At 45.6% G+C, this 22,230-nt stretch overlaps 1 protein-coding gene across 1 annotated transcript in view; it reads left to right on the top strand.

The window, feature by feature from the left end:
• Positions 1 to 20,855, top strand: part of tmem200a (transmembrane protein 200A) — a gene marked incomplete at its 3' end in the record, with an annotated part of 70,957 nt that extends 50,102 nt beyond the window's left edge. The window contains 5 exon segments of the mRNA XM_079526437.1: positions 1,715 to 1,860; positions 3,459 to 3,781; positions 8,054 to 8,226; positions 19,619 to 20,080; positions 20,082 to 20,855. Of these exon segments, the coding sequence (XP_079382563.1) occupies positions 1,727 to 1,860; positions 3,459 to 3,781; positions 8,054 to 8,226; positions 19,619 to 20,080; positions 20,082 to 20,855 (1,866 nt within the window). The 5' untranslated portion in view covers positions 1,715 to 1,726.
• Positions 20,856 to 22,230: the final 1,375 nt, after the last annotated feature.

Raw genomic sequence — 22,230 nt, 5'->3', positions numbered from 1 at the left:
AATCATAGTTTGAAGGCAGCCATGAATAGCAGCTATTGCCAATCAACTGCTGATTCCAGGTTCTTTGAAATGCCAATCCGCCCACCTCCTCCTGTAGTGAATTCACGGTTGGCATTTTGGGAAGATATTTTTTTAACAGCCTTTCATAGTCAAAGGGGACGGTGACACAATATCCTAACTTAACCCATTTAGGTCTGATTAAAAAAAAATCTTAAAAATCCTGAAATGTTTCTGAAAAGATTATATGTAATATGCCTCCGCCCCCCCCATCTGAAAATATGTTGTTCCCCCCAGAAGCAAAGATTTTAGTTAAAATGTTCACTATTCAAAGATTTGAGGCACATTTTCGCGATTTTTCAAAAATTGCAGACCTACAAGCTCATAGCGCGGCACTCGGTGCCGCGCTATGAGCTTGTAGATCTGCTATTTTCCAATAGCTAAAGTATAACATAATGCTTAAAACACCAAAAGGGGTTCCCGCCCAGAATGGGTTAATTCCTGTGCAAGAATGTTGAGGTGGCCGCAGGCTGTGTTTTACGTCAAGTTCTGTGGGTAAATAATTCAACATCAAAGACAAATCCTCTAACCAGTAAAATGTTCGCCGGAGCCTCCGATTTAAACCATTTTGAACACAAAAGGCGTCCTGAAACGTCTCTGAAAGGCGTTCTCACCTACAAATGTCAAAATGCCCTGGCTCCACGGTACCTCTCAGCCCTCCTCCATAAACCTCCTGTGACACGGAACCTGCGGTCCACAAACACGGACCTCCTCTCTGTCCCCAAGGCAGTCAAGCGAACCTTCGGGGACAGAGCGTTCAGTGTGGCAGCCCCCCACCCTGTGGAACTCTCTTCCAATAGAGATTTGCCATGCTCCAACACTGGACTCTTTTAAGGCTGCCTTGAAAAGACACTTATTTTCTCAGGCTTATGGCATATAGTATTTGATTGTTGTTGGTACATTTTGTAAAGCGTCCTTGGGTTCATGAAAGGCGCTATATAAATTCAAGCTATTGAAACGTCTCTGTTGTCTTTGTCCTGAAACGTCTCTGTTGTCTTTGTCCTGAAACGTCTCTGTTGTCTTTGTCCTGAAACGTCTCTGTTGTCTTTGTCCTGAAACGTCTCTGTTGTCTTTGCTGCAGTGCATCCTATCAGGACAACTTGTTGTACTTTCCAAAATGTCCACAGGTATTTATCGAAAAATGTGCACTATTTCAACGCTATATATTCACAACTCAACATTATTTGAAATAAGAACGTAACACGTAGCTTCATGTGAAAACGTCTGCGTCACTGCGTGTGTGTGTGTGTGTGTGTGTGTGTGTGTGTGTGTGTGTGTGTGTGTGTGTGTGTGTGTGTGTGTGTGTGTGTGTGTGTGTGTGTGTGTGTGTGTGTGTGCAGAAATAATGCTTTTGATCATGTCTTGATGAAAGTGCAGGCCAAGCAATTATTGTTCTCTCTCATGCACATGTATGCACACACACACACACACACACACACACACACACACACACACACACACACACACACACACACACACACACACACACACACACACACACACACACACACACAAAAGCAAAAAACAAGTACATTACACATCGTACGCAGCAAATTGTCCTCTCTTTTTTTAACACTGTGTGTGCGTGCATGTGTGTGTGTGTGTGTGTGTGTGTGTGTGTGTGTGTGTGCGTGCGTGCGTGCGCGTCGCGGCGCAGGTCGAGTACAGCATGACAGCAGCAGCGGGCGTGCTAACAGGCTTGGCTAAGCTAAAACGCCAAGACTCCAGCCGGTCGCAGCACCACCGCCCCGTGCCGGCCCCGCCCCCTGGCGGCCTGCAGGGAAACCAGGAAGGCCTTCCTAGGTATATATGCTCAACTGGCTCCGTCACTTTGAACAGGCCGAACGACAAGAAAGGTTAAAGGACCACTTCACCACTTTTCAACATCTCTTCATATAATTGGTCCTCACTAATGTTCATGATAAAACACCACCATTTTTTCCTACTCAGTCTGTCTCTCATAGAAGGGCTTTGGGCATTTCGGACACCCGTCCACCAGTGACATCATCATTAGGCAGATTTTTTTCTAAACAAGATTTGTTTTAAAATATATTTAGATTTTTATTATCGTGAGAACGATGGCTTCAACTTTTGCATTGCAACTTTTCAGGAAAAGAAAGCCTTCCGTTTCTATTAGCTTGGATTCACCATCGATGATGTCACTGGTGGACGGGTTTCTGAACTGCCCACAGCCTTTCTATGAGACACAGACTGAGTAGGAAAAAATGGTGGTATTTTATCATGAACATTAGTGAGGACCAATTATAGGAAGAGATGTTGAAAAGTGGTGAAGTGGTCCTTTAAACACATTGATTGATTTATATACAATTTGTATCCATGAAAAGTAACGTTTCGCCCAGGCGGTGGCGTAACCGTCTGGGCACCCGACTGGTAATCCAGTCGCAGTGTGCCGCGGGTTCGACTCCCGAGCCCGACACGGCCTTTACTGCATGTCTTCCCCCATCTCTCTCCCGTTTCCTGTCAGCCTACTGTCTGTCCCTTCAAAAACCAATAAAAGGCGTAAGCCGCAAAAAAAATATCTTAAAAAAAAAAAGAAAAGTAACGTTTCTGACATAATGAGGCTTCCACCCGACAGAGGGGTCGTCATCCATGGTTTAAAGTTCTCCGTCGCCACGACTGATTTCAGTCCTTTGGATTCCATATCCGGTAGAATCCCCCATGTCTTCTATGGAAGCATGTCGCTCACCGGAAGTAGCCGATCTATACGCTGATTTTTACCTCCTTACATGATTTCCTGTTTTTTTTGTATATATAGAAGTGTATATTTGTACGTCTCTGAATGTTCTGATGAATTGAAAAGGGTGGACCCTGTTGTAAACGAGTGTAATGCTTTATCAGTGTGTCGTCCACAGTAACAGATCAATCAATCAATCAATCAATCAATCAATCAATCAATCAAAAGCTTATAGATTGGCTATTTTTCATTGTTAGTTGTTTTATAAGATTAGAAAATGTTAAGATTTTAAAGCCTCAAATCTGTGATTTCTTCAAACTCATGGTTGGCTGTTATTGTGAAACAGCAGCGACAAGGAATAATACCTAAACATCATTTTAACCCATTTCGGGCGAGAACCCCTTTTGGTGTTTTAAACATTATGTTATAATTTAGCTATTGAAAAATAGCAGATCTACAAGCTCGTAGCGCACCACCGAGTGGCGCGCTACGAGCTTGTAGGTCTGCTATTTTTGAAAAATCGTGAAAATATTTATTTCAGAAAACTGGAGGATTTAGAAGATTTTTTTTTTTAATTTCGAGGTCAGGCCCTAAATGGATTAATAAACTGTTTCAGTGTTTCATGAGATTCTATTTGTTGCTTTATTTATATTTTATTGTGTTGCTTTATTCCCATGCGTCCAAAACATCCCGGTTCCCGGTACAGGAAAAGGAAGCGGCGTGCCGACGTGGTGGTGGTGCGCGGGACCCTCCGCCTCTACTCCGCCTCGGGGTTCTTCCTCCTGCTGGGCCTCCTCGTCCTCGCCCTGGGCATCGGCATGGCCACGCTGGGCTACTGGCCCCGTGGCGGCGACCGCAACGACACCGTGCCTTTCCTCATGGCGCGCGGCGACAACACTGCCGCCGCTGCTGCTACGGGGTCCAAAATGGCCTCCCACGGTGGTGACGTGAGAGGGGTCAAGATGGCCGCCATCGGCACGGGCGGAGATGAGGAGGCGCGGATGTACAACTCCAGCGATAATGCGCCAGGTAACGATAATGCGCCAGGTTCATTTCAAGTTCGTTTCAGCGAGGTCACAATGTGATTATCTTCATTGTCGGGCAGAACTAGTTCAACTTTGTATGACTTTTATAAAGTTTTTCATAAAGTAATGTCCTACTTCATCATACTTGCAGTGTCACACAAAAGTATTAGCGCAGGGGTTCTCAACCTTTTTGGCCGGGGACCCCCGGAAATGCTTTGGCAATGTCTCGGGACCCCCGCCCCGCCCCCTCCCGACCCCCAATATAAATTGACTGCTACAATAACCTTAAACCATTTTGGGCGGGAACCCCTTTTGATGTTTTAAGCATTGTTATAATTTAGCTATTGAAAAATAGCAGATCTACAAGCTCATAGCGCGCCACCGAGTGGCGCGCTATGAACTTGTAGATCTGCTATTTTTGAAAAAAAAAAATGCACAAAGTGACAGCTTGTACATGCTGCTATTTTTGAATATAAATGGACAATGCAATAATTATACGTGAAACTTGTGTCAGTCAGGACCAAGCTGTGTGCTAAACAATAGATAGCAGGCCTGTGCCATGTCATCTTGACTCTATGACATTCAGATGGTCAGAACATCAATATCATATGGCAAAAGGTGAACAACATAATAACAATAACAATATAAGGGATTGATTGATTGATTGATTGATTGATTGATTGATTACTTTATTAACACCCGAGCGGCATAAACAGAGTTCTCCGTCCTATGAAATAGTAACGCTCAGGACGGAGATTAATAAAAGGACGGAGATTTATTGATATCAAAAACCGATCGCATCGCTCCACAGGCTGGGAGCGTCTGCGCAACATCCGATGTCATTTCCGGTTGGGGTGTCATCGAAAATGCCCCCCATTTTAGCGGATGAGACAGAAAATCTTACAGCGTGAATAACTCCTGATCTAAATAATTCCGTCCAATTCTAAGAAAATGAATCATACCTCCCGTTGTTGTCGATCGCCTCGGGAGTGTTTTGGCTTCGTCAAGCTACTTCAGCTACATCCGGGATAGCGCCTGGTGCGTTGCTAAATGCGCTCCGTTGTTGTAAATCGCTGGGCGATCTGATTTAACACATTTTGGGCGGGAACCCCTTTTGGTGTTTCTAGCATTATGTTATACTTTAGCTATTGAAAAATAGCAGATCTACAAGCTCGTAGCGCAGCTACGAGCTTGTAGATCTACTATTTTTGAAAAATCGTGAAAATGTGGCACAAGTCTTTGAATATATGTATTCTTTCACAGTGAACGTTTTGAACTCAAATCTTTGCTTCTGGGGGAGTCCCTGGAACAATATATTTTCAGATGGGGGTTCGCGGCCAAATACAGATAATTCTTGATGTGAAATAGTTTGAGAACCACTGACATAGAAACACAGGTTTTTCAGAAAACTGTCAGGATTTAGAAGGCATTTGTAGAATCGTCCTCAGGTCGAAATGGGTTAATGGTCCTAAATACCCCTGGGCGTTCGTGGTGTTAACAGTTTCCAGAAAAGCACAGGAAAGTACAGTTCAATACAATACAAGGTCTGCTAAGAGGATTTAAACCCAAGAAAGCCTATGGCTTGTTTCCATTGGGGTCCATCATACTAAATTCATCTTAATTCTACTGGACAACGATGTTATGTTGCCATGGGCCTTAACAACTCGGCTATCAGCACCCCATAAGTGGTTAAAAGTTTTGCGTGTAAAATTCTGATCAGTGTTGCCAGATTTAACGAGATAAATAAGTAACCAGAGGTCTAAACAATCCAAAAAGAAGCGTCTATTATTATAGGCCACATGCAAAAGGGGGAAAAGTGCAAGATTTGAAATATTTTTGAAACACAAATCAACACAACTCTGGTACGGAAGTCCCTGGCACAAAATGTTTTCAGATGGGGATACACAGACAATATTACATATTCATTTGGGGGTCCTTGAAAATGAAAATGTTTGAGGTTTAACAACAACATTAGGAAACGAGTCCAAATAAGCAACTACACTTTAGAAACAATTTGTGGTAGTTGCCCCGCAACTACCACATTATTTACAATCGACATTAGAGGGGAAAAAAAGCGGTCTTACAAGCCGCGGCCACTCTGTACTTTTCTCTCACACGAATTCAAACCATTTGAGAGTTAAGAGTTCAGCACCACAGTGCACGGCGGCCCAACTTCAACTAATGAACTAAAATGTTTATACGAATTGGCACGGCAGCTAAACAGTTACAAGTACAAGCACTATTTAAGGGCATGATATAAGCAGGCTAAGTGACCTTCAATTTAATGACATCACATTCTTGCAGGCAGTGACAGTAACACGGGGCCAGTCTACACTTTTTTGACTTGAGAGCTATACTTTCAAAACAATCAGCTCAAACAAGATCTACTACGCAGTACGCACGCAAAAAAACTATTATCCCATTGCTGAAAATAGTTAAAAAATGTACTTGAGGGGGCTTTGGAATATCGGCGCTGCATGGCGTTACGCGTAAGACAAACACACATGGAATGGGAAATAGAGGGGGACATTTTGACGGTTTGTGTGCAACAATTTGAAAACAAAGTATTGCATTGTGTGTTTGAGCTGACAGGCCCTTTTTGATGTCACTCAATCAAGTCTCCTTAATTCAAGTGGCAGGTGCCAAAACATTTTTGGGCAGCTGTTGTTGATTGATGATGATTTGACCAGCGTGAGCCAGCATGAGACTGAGGGCAGGGACGTGCAGAGAGTGTTAAGCCCTTTCCACACCTAAGCGCAAAACGGTCGACAGCCACGCACTTCTTAAGCTGTGCGCAGCTTAAATTCCGAGTTTTTAGACAGCTGGTGGATGGAAAAGAAGCTCCACCTCCGCGGACTTTTTGCACGGAGGAGAGCGTTTCCGGGAATCTGGCCGTTGCGCAAAAAGTCAGCGGAGGTGGCGCTTCTTTTCCATCCACCAGCTGTCTAAAAACTCGCGCAGCCGAGAACGTGCGCGGCTCTTTCCATAGTGTGGCAGCACCTTTAGAGAGGCAGGGGCTGAAAGTAGCAGATCTACAAGCACACGACGCTTTTGATTGATTGATTGATTGAAGAATTTATTAACAGTTTGCAGAATTACAGTACATTTCAAGCACAAACTCAATACAAAGGCTGTTAACTGTGAGTGGACGACCCAATTAAGCATTACACTTGTTTCCAATAGGGTCCACCATGTTCAAATCATCAAAACATTTAGAGACGTACAAATAGACACTTCTATAGACAGAACAGGAATTCATCATAAAGGAGGTAAAAAGGGAACGCTGCGACGCGTTGAGACGCTACGAGCGTGTAGGTCTGCTATTTTTGAAAAATCGAAGAACGACTGAATTGAATATACGTCTATATCTCTATTTTGCAGTATTGATGCTATTACTCTTAAAGTATTTGAGTATTTTTCCCACCATTGGCCGCGTTATAGTGCTACTGCAGTGTTTAGTTTTAGTCATTAGTCTCGAATAGTTTTCATTTAGATACAATATAAATGTCACATTTTAGTCACCTGGAATGTTTTAGTCGACTAAATATCGTACAATTTTAGTCGACTAAATCTACAGTTGATTTAGTCGACTAAAATGTCTTTTGGCGCACCTTGATGCTGTTGTAATTACTGGTTTTACACTTTCTGAAAATAGCAGATCTACAAGCTCACGCCGAGTCGCGACGCGTCGCGTTGTGAGCTTGTAGATCTGCTATTTTCAGCATGCAACCAAGTGTAAAATGACGTGTGTCTTACTTATACTGGATCGTTTGTCCAATAGTCCCTTGCAAACATTTTAGTCTAGTTTTTATTTGTTGACAAAATTGTCAGTATATTTAGTCTTATATTTTTAGTCATCTATAGTTTAGATTTCATATAGTTTCCGTTTAGTTTTCGTCGGTGAAAAAAGGTAGTCGACAAACATTTTTTTTGTCATAGCATTAGTCGACGGAGTCAACACTGCTACTGCACTTACCTCACACACATCAAACATTGCAAGTGCGTCAATTGCTGTGCAGGCAGTACTTCATAGGTCCACTCTCGGTTACATTCTGTACACAAATTATCTCTGCGAATTTTACCCTGTGTGGAGAGAATGAAAACCACCCATTCGCTGCAACCCACTTGTCCATTTTCACGGCTTTGTTTGTGCATAATGAAGAGGTAAATGGCAGCCTTTCGTGCCACATGTGTGCGACATAGAAACATAGCTTTTTCAGAAAACTGATCTCAGGTCACAATGGGCTAATGTGGCGCACCGTCTCTCCTGCTGCAGGTAACTCGTCGTCGGCGGGGGCCACGTCGAGGGGCCTCCTGGCCCGCTTCCTGGAGCAGCATCGTCACTCGGAGAGGATGAAGATGCTGGGGCCCTTCACCATGGGCATCGGCATCTTCATCTTCATCTGTGCCAACGCCATACTCCACGAGAACAGAGACCGGGAGACCAAGGTAAACGGGAAAAGAAATGCCTCACACCCCGTGTGAACTGAGTGGTGCAACTATATACTTGTATTGTGATGTTACTGTACTGTAGTGTAGTCTGTACTGTACTCCTGTACTGTATTCTGTACTGTACTGCAGTGGATCCCAAACCTTTTCTTGGACCCCCAAATTGACACTAATTAGCTCCGTGGACCCCCAAGAGATATGCCAGGGACCCCCATAAGAGAAGTTGTTTACAGCTCTAGCAGTGATTCTCAACCCGTTTAATTTGAAGGACCCCTAGTTTGACATGCATTAGTCTACGGAACCCCATTTAATGGCATTTCTATCTCTGGGACCCCAATTTATATTAAATCAATGTTAATTTAACTCTCAGAGCTACAGACCCCCTGGAACTTCCTTTAAGGACCCCTGGGGGTCCCCGGACCCCACTTTGGGAACCACTGCTGTACTGTACTGTACTGTACTGTACTGTACTGTACTGTACTGTACTGTACTGTACTGTACTGTACTGTACTGGAGTATTGTAATAGTTATAGTGCACAGTGTGAAGCTCAACAGCGCCACTTGAAGCTATAGGTCACCCAGTGACATTGCAGCTGTTCCTACTCCAAACAGACATAGATATAGGGAGGGACGGGCCAGAGCCATCTAATAGAAGAGTTACAACATTGAGGGGGCAGAAACCGAGCGCTCGAGCACTGTTCATGCAGCCTGAACTGAGCGAAGCTGGAGTTGGAAATACATTGTTTTCAACGAGGGCGGCACAAACAAGAGCTATTTTAAGCATGTGTGCAACATAACAACTGTTTTAAAGTATTGTACAGTAACAACTAAAGTCTCTTTGATGTTTATGTTGTACTATTACTTCAAAACAATTGAAAATAAAGCGATTTAAGATCATTAAAGCTGGGCTGTTGCCTGAGTCCAATGCATTTCTGCCTACTTCCGGTCCAGGACTTGGCCCAGTTGGTTGTCCCCGCACGCTCAATGCGTAGTCTATGTAGGAGAGCCGCCATTGGACTGGAACCCATGAAGTGAACGCAGTTTGCCTAACTCTGTCTATATCTAAGGCTCTGGGACGGGCACCGCTCCAAAATAATACCTTCCATTGCTGCGTGGCACGAAAGGCTGCCATTTACCTCTTCATTATGCACAAACAAAGCCGTGAAAATGGACAAGTGGGTTGCAGCGAGTGGGTGGTTTTCATTCTCTCCACACAGGGTAAAATTCGCAAAGATAATTTGTGTACAGAATGTAACCGAGAGTGGACCTATGAAGTACTGCCTGCACAGCAATTGACGCACTTGCAATGTTTGATGTGTGTGAGGTAAGTGCAGTAGCAGTGTTGACTCCGTCGACTAATGCTATGACAAAAAAATGTTTGTCGACTACCTTTTTTCACTGACGAAAACTAAATGGAAACTATATGAAATCTAAACTATAGATGACTAAAAATATAAGACTAAATATGCTGACAATTTTGTCAACAAATAAAAAGTAGACTAAAATGTTTGCAAGGGACTATTGGACAAACGATCCAGTATAAGTAAGACACACGTAATTTTACACTTGGTTGCATGCTGAAAATAGCAGATCTACAAGCTCACAACGCGACGCGTTGTAGATCTGCTATTTTCAGAAAGTGTAAAACCAGTAATTACGACAGCATCAAGGTGCGCCAAAAGACATTTTAGTCGACTAAATCAACTGTAGATTTAGTCGATTAAAATTGTACGATATTTAGTCGACTAAAACATTCCAGGTGACTAAAATGTGACATTTATATTTTATCTAAATGAAAACTATTCGAGAGACTAATGACTAAAACGAAACACTGCAGTAGCACTATAACGCGGCCAATGGTGGGAAAAATACTCAAATATTTTAAGAGTAGCCTAATAGTATCAATACTGCAAAATAGAGATATAGACGTATATTCAATTCTAAATGTACTTGAGTAAAAGTACAAAAGTATTGCCATCAAAATATACTTTAAGTACCAAAAGTAAAAGTACTCCTCATGCAGAATGTTCCATTTCAAGTTTCCAAGTGTATAAAAATCTTTGAATTTTGCGCGGCATCGACACACATTGTGAGCTTGTCGATTGGCTATTTTCAAATGGCCGAAACTTCTAAAAAGTAATTAGTAACTATTAAGTTGTCAAATAATTGTAGTGGAGTAAAATGTACAATATTTGCCTCTGGGATGTGCCTCTGAGTAGAAGTGGGCCTATTGACAAATGGAAATAGTCAAGTAAAGTAAAAGTACCTCGAAATTGTGCAGTACATGAGTTCTAAGGCTGCTCCCATAGAGTTATAAGGCTGCTCCCATAGAGTTCTAAGGCTGCTCCCATAGAGTTATAAGGCTGCTCCCATAGAGTTATAAGGCTGCTCCCATAGAGTTCTAAGGCTTCTCCCATAGAGTTATAAGGCTGCTCCCATAGAGTTATGAGGCTGCTCCCATAGAGTTATAAGGCTGCTCCCATAGAGTTCTAAGGCTGCTCCCATAGAGTTATAAGGCTGCTCCCATAGAGTTATAAGGCTGCTCCCATAGAGTTATAAGGCTGCTCCCATAGAGTTATGAGGCTGCTCCCATAGAGTTTTGAGGCTGCTCCCATAGAGTTATTAGGCTGCTCCCATAGAGTTTTAAGGCTGCTCCCATAGAGTTATAAGGCTGCTCCCATAGAGTTATAAGGCTGCTCCCATAGAGTTTTAAGGCTGCTCCCATAGAGTTATAAGGCTGCTCCCATAGAGTTATAAGGCTGCTCCCATAGAGTTATAAGGCTGCTCCCATAGAGTTCTAAGGCTGCTCCCATAGAGTTATAAGGCTGCTCCCATAGAGTTATAAGGCTGCTCCCATAGAGTTATAAGGCTGCTCCCATAGAGTTATAAGGCTGCTCTTATAGAGTTATAAGGCTGCTCCCATAGAGTTATAAGGCTGATCCCATAGAGTTATAAGGCTGCTCCCATAGAGTTATAAGGCTGCTCCCATAGAGTTATGAGGCTGCTCCCATAGAGTTATGAGGCTGCTCCCATAGAGTTATGAGGCTGCTCCCATAGAGTTATAAGGCTGCTCCCATAGAGTTTTAAGGCTGCTCCCATAGAGTTATAAGGCTGCTCCCATAGAGTTATAAGGCTGCTTCCATAGAGTTATAAGGCTGCTCCCATAGAGTTATAAGGCTGATCCCATAGAGTTATAAGGCTGCTCCCATAGAGTTATAAGGCTGCTCCCATAGAGTTATAAGGCTGCTCCCATAGAGTTATGAGGCTGCTCCCATAGAGTTATGAGGCTGATCCCATAGAGTTATAAGGCTGCTCCCATAGAGTTATAAGGCTGCTCCCATAGAGTTATAAGGCTGCTCCCATAGAGTTATAAGGCTGCTCCCATAGAGTTATAGGGCTGCTCCCATAGAGTTATAAGGCTGTATCCCCCGCAACGCTAGCCTCGGAAACCCAGACGTTTTTATTTCCAGGGAGAAAAAAAAAAGTCTGGGGCCCGAGTCCACTTCAATACGGCATAGAGTAGCGCAAACGTCGCTCACTCTCTGCTGATTTCTGATCGTCTGCACCTTTGTTAAATCGACGCACACACGCACACCCGTACACACACACACACACACACTCTAATGAATTAGTCTCATGTCGCGCAGCTGCGTCTAGATTCTCCCAGCGGATCCTGCCGGGAGCTGCCTATGCCATAGAAAGCATAGGTGGACCCCAGGCTACCGCGACACTGGATCTGCTACTTTTGAGTCTCCTAGCTGCTCCCACCGAGTGGTTAAGAAACTGTTGGACGACCAAAAACTAGGTGGGGTTTCCTGTGTTGTGTTATACATTGAAATTCGGTGACCTATGCATATCGGTTTCGATGGAAACAATAGCTGTACTTATTTGAAATCTAGTCTCGCACAGGGCCCTCCAAGCTCCGGGCCCTGCATGGAACTTATAAGCTCCACTAAGTCCCATTGTTAACACTCCCATCGCCCAGGACGAAGTTCTTTGTCCTTTCTATTAGTAACGCCCGACGCTCAGGATGAAGTATTGTCCTAAAGACGAAGTTTATTGATACGAGAACGGATCGCCTGGCTGTATAGCCCAGGCGCGCCTGCTGGGCTCTCCTCGGTGACGCGCAAGAGTGAGACGTCATCAAAAAACTCCCTCCTCTGTTTAGCTGATGAAAACGAAAATCTTAAAACGTTCATAAATCGCGATCTAAATCATCCCGTCTGCCCAGGCGGTGGCGTAACCGTCTGGGCACCCGACTGGTAATCCAGTCGCAGTGTGCCGCGGGTTCGACTCCCGAGCCCGACACGGCCTTTACTGCATGTCTTCCCCCATCTCTCTCCCGTTTCCTGTCAGCCTACTGTCTGTCCCTTCAAAAACCAATAAAAGGCGTAAGCCGCAAAACAAATATCTTAAAAAAAAAATAAAAAAAAAATCATCCCGTCTTTTTCTGAAAAAAGATCCTGTGTTAGACGGCGCTCCGCGGTCCAGTCGCTAGTCTCGATAGATTTATTCTTGTCTCCCGTTGTTGTCGATCGACTCTAAAGTGCTGTGGCTATTGTTAGCTGCTACACAACATCATGAACTTCCGGCCGGTCCGTCCGGAAAAGGCGTCCGTGTTTATAAATCGACTGGGCGCATGAATGTAATGGATTAAATAGTTCCGGGCAATTAAAGTGTTAATACGGGCCTAAAACAGATGAAAAACAATACAACACATTAACAGATGAAAACAACAAAGCAGCAGCAGCAGCAGCAGCAGCATCAAGGTGCTGAGCAATACATGTATCTCATAAGATGCTAGTTAAAAGCTAAGTTAAAAAGGTGGGTTTTCAGTTGACGGTGTGCTCTTAAAATGCCTCCCTGATTTCTCTCCCTGACAACGGGCGTGACTGATGAATACAGCGTCACCAGTTTTCTTCTGGGTATTAACTCTTAACTGTAATCTCTAATAGACCTGCCGAAGAAGTACTTTCGGAGGCTGAGTGTGCTCTGATAACGTCACCAAGATGTAACATGTACAGGGAAAAGACACACTCGCACGTACGCACACGCTAGGGCTTTCACTTCTAGTGATTTTTACTAGTTGACTAGTTGCCTAGTTTACTAGTCGTCTAGTCTTTTAACTAGGCCTACCTATTATGTATTTTTTGAGTGGTGCAACCACTCCAAGGAACAGCATGTTTGTGTGTGACTCATGTGTGACTCATGAGTACCAGTAGGGGCGCTGTCGTGCCAAAAACAGAGAGAGGGAGATAGTGCTGCACTGTTGCCTGCTAATGAGAGAGAGAGAGGGGGGGGGGGGTCGGTGGAAGGGGGGGAGTTGCACCACTCAGTTCACACGGGTGTGATTTTTTTAATCTATCTGATCTTGAGGCCTATACAAAAACGGGGGAAAATAAACAACTCTTATCAACTAGTCAACTAGTACCAACAAGGTCGACTAGTGGATTTACTAGTCGACTAGTTGACTGTTAACTAGTTAGCCCTACACACGCACACGTGCACATAGAGGAAGCTATTGTCACTGTCGGAATAAAATGGAGCCCAGACAATCATGCAGCATAACCCAGCAGCCAAAATTCATATTCGCTTCTCCACGCAATGCAATATGAGTCACTATAAGTCAACAGAAATGCGAGCACAACTCCAGCGTATTCAAATTAGTATGTTGCCTCATGGTGCCCGGTCTAGAGAATGTACTTTACATTATAAAGAATTATAAAGAATAAAGAATACCATCAACGAACTAGTGCAAATTCCTTCGGGCAATTTTATTACCACTTGGGATTGGGAAGCATTTTTCTGGTCCTCCCTGAGAGGAAATTGCTTTTACATCTTCACCCTGTAGCTGATGGCTGCTCAGATAGCTCTGATGAGGAGGGCGGGGGGGGGGGGGGGGGGTAGTGTTGGAGGTTAAGTAGCCTCGGAAACCCAGACGTTTTTATTTCCAGGGAGAAAGAAAAAAAGTGTGGGGTCGAGTCCACTTCAATTCGGCATAGAGTAGCGCAAACGTCGATCACTCTCTGCTTATTTCTGATCGTCTGCACCTTTGTTAAACTGACGCATACACACACACACCCGTACACTCTCTAATTAATTAGTCTCATGTCGCGCAGCTGCGTTTCGATTCTCCCGGCGGATCCTGCCCGGGAGCTGCCTATATATGCCATAGAAAGCATAGGTGGACCCCAGGCTAGAGGTGAAGTGACGTGCGTGCAGTTCCCAACACGTAGATGGGCAAAGCAAGCCAAGGATCGAACCGACGACTTTCCGGTTCGCTGGCGGCCTTGCCTGGCCTCTCTACCCACTCAGCTGCAATTGTTCTGACTGTATGATTCCTGTGCCTCTGCCAACTAAATAAAAGGGCCTGAAGGACTTTTGTGTGAGTGCTTGTTTTTGAGTGGTGTAAACCACTCCTACAACTGGCTTTGTTAGTTTACGTGTCTGTTCGTACCAAAAAATGAGCATGGTTGCTATGGTCACCCAGTTCACACAGGTGTGATTTCATTACGTCAGACATTACGTCAGACCACAGTTGATAAGACCTTACACCACTCAGTTCACACGGGTGTGATTCTTTCTTCTATAAATGTGAAGGACACTAATAATAGCCCATTTAGACCTGAGTTAAAAACATTCACTTTGAAAGAATATATATTCAAAGATTTGCGCCGCATTTTTAAAAAAATTCAAAAATAGCAGATCTACAAGCTCGTAGCGCGCCACTCGGTGGCGCGCTATGAGCTTGTAGATCTGCTATTTTTCAATAGCTAAATTAGAACATAATGTTTAAAACGCCAAAAGGGGTTCCCGCCCCAAAATGGGATAGACTCATCTACATCCATAGTCAATACAGAGGTCACATCCTGATTTCTCCTCTCCTGTTCCTCTCATCGTCTCCTCTCTCGTCCACTCTCCTATACCGCCTGAGTGTTTCCGTTGTATCCCATTTTACTCTCCCGAGTTCAACCTTTTGCACTATAGCATACCAGGTAAACGTCACAGCTAGCATCTCCATGCGTGCATCTTCAACCGCTTATCTGGAATCAGGTCGCCGGGGCAACTGTTTCCGACAGAGATTTTTACTGTCACGGACCGTGACGTCCGTGTTCTGTATCCTTGTGGTATTTCCTTGTGTTCCTTGGTTTTTAGTTAGTGTTTTACTTTACTGTTGTGTTCCTGTGAATTTGTAGTATTGTTTTCCTTGTTTATCAGTTGCAGTTTAGTTTTTACCTCAAACCTGGTACTCTTATTTTGTAGTATTGTTCCTAGTGTTTCTTGTTGCCCCTGTAGTTCTGTACCTGCCTTGGCTAACCTTGTTATTAGTCTTTGTATTCCACCTGTGTCCTCTTAGTCCCCCAGTCAATCCCCGTGTTGATTTGTCAGTTGTTCACCTGTGCCTAGTTAGTCTGCCTATTTAATGCTCCCCTGTTTTTTCAGTACCTTTGCTAGTTTGTCACTTTGTCAGAAGTGTTCAGCTCCTCGAGTATCCATGATTTAACTCAGGGGTGGGCAACTGGCGGCCCGGGGGCCACATGCGGCCCCCAAATTACATACAAAATGACATAAAAATAGCAAAAATTTAAGATTTCAATTTGAATATTGCAAAAAATAGCCAATCTACAAGCTCAAAACGCGTCGCGCTGCGACGCGTTTTGAGCTTGTAGATCGGCTATTTTTGCTACGACAGTAATATATGGCCCTAGGGAGTGAGTGTGGAACTATAGTGGCCCTCTCCATCGTCAAAGTTGCCCACCCTTGATTTAACTCCTAGTGTATTCCTGGTATATGTACTTCAAGTTCCTTGTATTCCTTGTGTTGGTGTTTTGGAATAAAAAACCTTGCACTGAAGCTCATCTGCCTGCGCGGCTGCGCCTGTCTGTCTGCAATTGGGTCCAAAAGCTCCTGCCTTTGCACTGTGACAGTTCCAAGGCCGGTAGCTATATATAATCCCCCCATCTGGTCCTCGGTCTAGCATCTATCAACACAAAATGTGTTCTAAATAATATTCTCTCAACATTTGTGACTAAATTTGACTGTTGGACTGAATTTTCGTTTTTTCATGTCATATGAAAGCAGTGAATCATAGCTTCAAATTGACATAGGCCTATTGGTTGTTCAGTTTGACCCACCAGTTTTGGAGATGTGGCTTATAGAGTAATGTCTTGCAGAAAACAGCGAGTTGAGAAAACGGGCTTGAAAGGTTCACTTCTGTGGTCTCTAACATTACACCTAGCTACATGTTTGGGCATTTATTTCATATTTACATGTCGATTTCAGCTCTGACACTTATTTCAGACATGCTCTAGTATGTGAAGAGTCTGCCTGTGCTATTAACTCATTAAAAAAAAAAAGTTTTTCTCTGGTGAAAAGCTGTAATTTGCGCGATGGCAGTCTCTCAGTCAAATTTGTCACATTTGTGGTGAGACGGGTAGCAGAATTATATCGTGTGCGGACATTCCACTTTTTTCTTCATTCAGTCATTTTTTGGGTCCAGCACCGTATTCTGAAACTGGGATGTGCATTTCGTTTTCCTGCTTTACACATTTGTGCTGAAGCAATTTGTACTATGAATGGAGATGAGGTCAACACTTGCTAACTGAGCTATAGCTCTAGCTGGTGGACTAGGTGACCATGGCATTACCTCAGGTGTATCGGCTACAACTAATTATCTCACCTCCTCATGATTAACACTTTGACTGGCGCCCGCTGGCCTAGTGGTTCAGGCACATGCCACATATATAGGCTCTGGCCTGACAGCGCGTCACATGTTCGAGTCCCGTTCATGACGACCTTTGCTGCATGTCTCTCTCCCCTTCTCTCTCTCCCCCTGTCCTGTCTAGCTTCACTAATAACTATCGATAAAGGCAAAAAGCCAAAAAACGAATCTTTGAGGGGTAATAATTGAAATAATTGAGGGGTGTGGTTTAGGATCATATCCTGAAGGTAACGGGCTCCCACCATGCACCAGTGTTTTGTACTTGGGCGCAGACGGCAAACGGAAGCCGGCAAAAGGAATGCAAATAAGGGGGGTGAGAATTGTGGGCAAAAAAAGGTCCAGAATCGATTTGTATTCATTCATTCATGCATTCATTCATTCATTCATGTCAGAAAGACTGACATCTGGCTGCATTGAAGTGTATGATTGAACTTTTCATGGTCTACTCCTACTCGACTCTATATCATCACTGGCGGCCCCCACCTTCACTTAATGTGGCAGCGGTGGCCGAACGGTTTGCGGAGCGGTCTTGTTATCGGAAGGTCACCAGTCCGAATCCCCGGACCGGCACATTAAAATTACCACCGCTGAAGTGCCCTTGAGCAAGGCATTGAACCCCTACCATGAAATGTTCTATGAGCAGGGTCTGGCTGTAAACAAGCATCTCGAGCTTAGTCCATTCACCCTGGGTAAACAAAGAACTTTGCTTTGCTTTGCTTTGGCCCTCAGGTTAATATCAGAATACTGATACATTATTGATTTCAGCTGTTACAATTCCAAACATGACCCTCTTTAATTACTTAATTAAATTAGCAGCTTAATGAGTAGTATTAAAATGTTAATATATTTTATGTCCAATGTATTTGTATTTAGGTCATAAAGTTAACATAACTATAATTAAAGGCATCTTGAAAGGTATTTTAAATAAATAAAAATATTATTTTCAGGATTCCAATTCAAAAATAGCTGATCTACAAGCTCAAAACGGGTCGCAGTGCTACGACAGTAATATATGCATTGTGGCCCTCTGGAGTGAGTGTGGAACTGTAGTGGCTCTCTCCATTGTCAAAGTTGGCCTGGGCCATGGCTCAGCGGTCCAGGCACCTTGGCTGGTAATCCAGTCTGGCAGTGTGCCGCGGGTTCGACTCCCGATCCCGACGGCCTTTACTGCATGTCTTCCCCCCCATCTCTCTGTCCATGTCCTGTCAGCCTACTGTCTGTCCCTCCATAACAAATATAAAATAAAGCCGAAAGCCACAAAAAAAAAAAACATTATAAAAAGAAAAGTTGCCCACCCCTGGTCTATATTGATTAGAATTTGTTTTAAAAAATGTTCTAGTGTAATAAAACTTGGAACTTAGGGGGAAAAAAATCGCAATAAATCGCAAAATCGAATCGAATCAAATCGCAATATAATTTGGAATCGCAATATAAATCAAATCGGCAGCCTAGGTATCGATATCGTATTGAATCGGGAATGATTTGGGAATGAATCAAATTGGGAATGAATCGTCCCACCCACCCCTAGTGAGAATATGCCAGATCCGTGCCTATACTGTGTGTATTAGGGTTGACTACATGCGTACACTCTGCTCGCTATCAGGTGTCACACTCAGGGACACACAGCAGCGCTCTTCCGCCTCACAGTTAACCCATTCTGACCTGAGGTCAGATTCTAAAAACGTCTTCTAAATCCTGACAGTTTTCAGTCAGTCGTCAGTCGTTCTTCGATTTTTCAAAAATAGCAGACCTACAAGCTCGTAGCGCGCCACTCGGTGGCGCGCTATGAGCTTGTAGATCTGCTATTTTTCAATAGCTAAAGCATAACATAATGCTAACACCAAAAGGGGTTCCGGCCCCAAAATGGGTTAAATATCAGTACATTCACCCTGGCCTTTACTCATGTCAAATGATGGCTTTGTTAATTGGACAGGGGGGACAGGAAGATGCTGCCCCCGTAGCCCTCCCCGTCGACTCCTGCACGCTTATTTCTTTGTGAGTGCTGGGATGCACAAAAACAGTTTGTAAAACAGTCCATGTGTTGTTATGGCCTGTCCAAAGTGCAATGCTGGTGGAAGTGTAACGATACAGGAAGGGAACAGGGAATGTCCAGGTTCCAGATTCCAATGCCACTTGAAGCGGTGAATCATAGGTTAGCAAAGAGCGCCACCTAGTGTAGAACCACCGAAAGCACATCATGACACGGCGTTGGCAATGTGAGCCTCGGAAGAATATGACGAGAATTGACGAGAGCTTGTAACCCATTTTGGGGCGGGAACCCCTTTTGGTGTTTTAAAGCATTATGTTATACTTTAGCTATTGAAAAATAGCAGATCTACAAGCTCATAGTGCGGCACAGAGTGCCGCGCTATGAGCTTGTAGGTCTGCTATTTTTGAAAAATCGTGAAAATGTGCCGCAAATTTGGAATATATATTTCTTCAGAGCGAACGTTTTTAACTCAAATCTTTGCTACTGGGGGGGTCCCTGGAACAACATTATTTTCAGATGGGGGTCGGAGGCCAATTACATATAACTGTTGGGGTGCTTGACATGAAATATTGAGCATCACTGATATAGAAAGGATTTAGAAGACATTTTTTTAAATTCCGACGTCAGGCCTAAATGGGTTTATACGAATGTGTAACTGTGACGCTGTCTCCGCCCTGCAGGTGATCCACATGAGGGACATGTACTCCACGGTCATCGACATCCACCGCCTCAGGCAGAGGGAGTACAAACACCGGCCGCAGGCGCTCCGCCGCGGCTCCTTCTACGCGCCGTCGGAACCCGGGGAGAGCCCCGGCGGCGCCCCAACGCTGGCCTTCTCTCACCGCGGAGGAGGGGCGGGCTCCGTGGAGGAAGAGGAGGGCCTCCTGGGAGCCGAGTTCCAGAGGGCGGCGGGGGGGCGGTGGGGGGGCCGCGGCGGGGGGGCAGACCGCCGCGACTTGAGCGACCTCCTGGCGCCGCTGTGGCCGGCGGGGGAGCGGACCGCCGGTGGCGGGGAGCGGGAGTGGGGAGGGGCGTGCTCCATCGTGTCGTCCTCGCTGTCGGCGTTCACGCTGCCCGTCATCAAGCTGAACAACTGCGTCATCGACGAGCCGGAGATGGAGGCCATCACCGAGGAGGAGAGGCGGGGGGCGGCGGACGAGAGGGGCCCGAGGCAGCAGCAGCAGGAGAGGTCGTCGCGGGGGGGGGGGTCCCCCACCAGGGGGGACGAGCCCCGGCATGCTCTCCCTGGCCGTGCCGGTGGCCACCGTGGCCAAGGCGTCGTCCAAGCCGCCCGGGCTGCAGCGCAGCCTCTCCGCCACGTGCTCGCCGCGTTCCTCCTCCTCCTCGCTCTCTCCAGCGGCGCCGTCCTACACCTCGGACTGCTGGCTGTCGCCGGGGCGGGCGTCGTCGGCCAGCAGCAGCAGGAGCCACCAGGACCTGCAGCAGCAGGGCAACTCTGACTCCTCCTCGCCCTCACCCTCCCTCATGCACATGCTCGGCGCCCACTCCAAGTCGTTGGACCTGGAGCGCCGAGTGCCGAGCGCGCTCAGCGTGCTCGGTGGCCGGGGCGGCGGTAGTGGCGCCGAGCAACATCATCAGCATCAGCAGCGCATCGAGCGCAAGCACCCCAGCTGGCCCCGCCTCGACCGGAGCAGCAGCAGCGGCGGCAGCGTCGGCGGTGGCGGCAGCAGCCGCGGCAGCAAAGGGTACGTGCTCCTGGAGGACAGGGAGGAGGGGACGACGGGGGACAGGTCGCGGGACGCAGGGGGGCCGCCTGAATCGGCGGCGGCGAGGAGGGACTACAGCAAGAGAGAGAAGCTCCTCATGATATCCAGGTCGCACAATAATCTGAGCTTCGAGCACGACGAGTTTAACAGAGGCGCGCTGAAGAGGGGCAGCTCCGAGACTCGCTTCTGAGCGCGCCGCGCCGCTTGTCGTCGTCCTTGTTGCGCTTGTCGCGTGCCGTTCAACGCGCTACGACGGTTGAGCGTCCGAAAGCGGAGGAGTTTCTGTTGTTTTGACGGAACACAAACACGCCGCACTGGATATGGACGTGGTTCTATGAGACTTTTCAGGGGTTTTTTTCCCAATATGCTCAGTTATACCGGCATTACATCACATGTTTGGGTGGGTTGACCTCAGAATGAAGATACTATACCGTGCATAACAGTCAAGTTCTAAGTCAGTTCCAACAGGGTTTCAACTATGGTAGCGCCGTGAATAGATAGATAGGCTATGGTTCCGAAACGTCCTTAAAATCTGAATTTGTGTTTTAGGATAAAACATCAATTGGGGGCTTTATGAGCTAATTGGGACATCACGGGTGTCATCCTTTGGAACTGCCTTGTCAAGTCTAGTAACATTGGCCTAGCTTTTCTGTATTTTAACCAGTGCAGTCCAGTCTATATCCAGTCGTTGTGTTGCAGTGTTGTAGAACAGGGGTTCTCAACCCGTGGGTCGCGACCCCTCGGGGGGTCGCCACATTTTAGGGGGTCCCCAAATTATTTTTCCAAAAAAATTATTTTCACGATTTTTTAAAAATAGCAGACCTACAAGCTCGTAGCGCGCCACTCGGTGGCGCGCTATGAGCTTGTAGATCTGCTATTTTTCAATAGCTAAATTATAACAATGCTTAAAACACCAAAAGGGGTTCCCGCCCAAAATGGTTTAAGGTTATTGTAGCAGTCAATTTATATTGGGGGTCGGGAGGGGGCGGGGCGGGGGTCCCGAGACATTGCCAAAGCATTTCCGGGGGTCCCCGGCCAAAAACGTTGAGAACCCCTGTTGTAGAAGAACCCTGGAAGTTGATGTACTGTGAAATGAGGCAGACATGTTGAACACTATCAAGGTAACTCTATCTATAGCCCCGGGGCTAAGATAGAAGATACACTGTGTTGAGGAATGCGTGCTGGGAATTAATGTTGCAACGTGGTGAATAGAGGATGTTCAGATGCAAGGTTCTATGAACACCAAAAGGCTACACAGTAAAATCAATTAGTTCTCCTTAGTCTTTTTGGCTAATTCCCACCAGGGATGACTTCTCTCACCGCATCCATTTCACCTCCTCTTTGGCCTTCCTCTCTTCCCCCTCTTCCTCTCTTCCCAGGCAGCTCCATTTCACCTCCTCTTTGGCCTTCCTCTCCCCCCTCTTCCTCTCTTCCCTGGCAGCTCCATGCATCCTCCTCTTTGGCCTTCCTCTCCCCCCTCTTCCTCTCTTCCCTGGCAGCTCCATTTCACCTCCTCTTTGGCCTTCCTCCTCCCCCTCTTCCTCTTTTCCCTGGCAGCTCCATGC

Source organism: Electrona antarctica (genome assembly GCF_951216825.1).
Source record: "Electrona antarctica genome assembly, chromosome: 17".
Classification (NCBI taxonomy): domain Eukaryota; kingdom Metazoa; phylum Chordata; class Actinopteri; order Myctophiformes; family Myctophidae; genus Electrona; species Electrona antarctica.
Note: the sequence above shows the minus strand (reverse complement) of the source record. Positions and strands in the feature narration are given on the sequence as shown.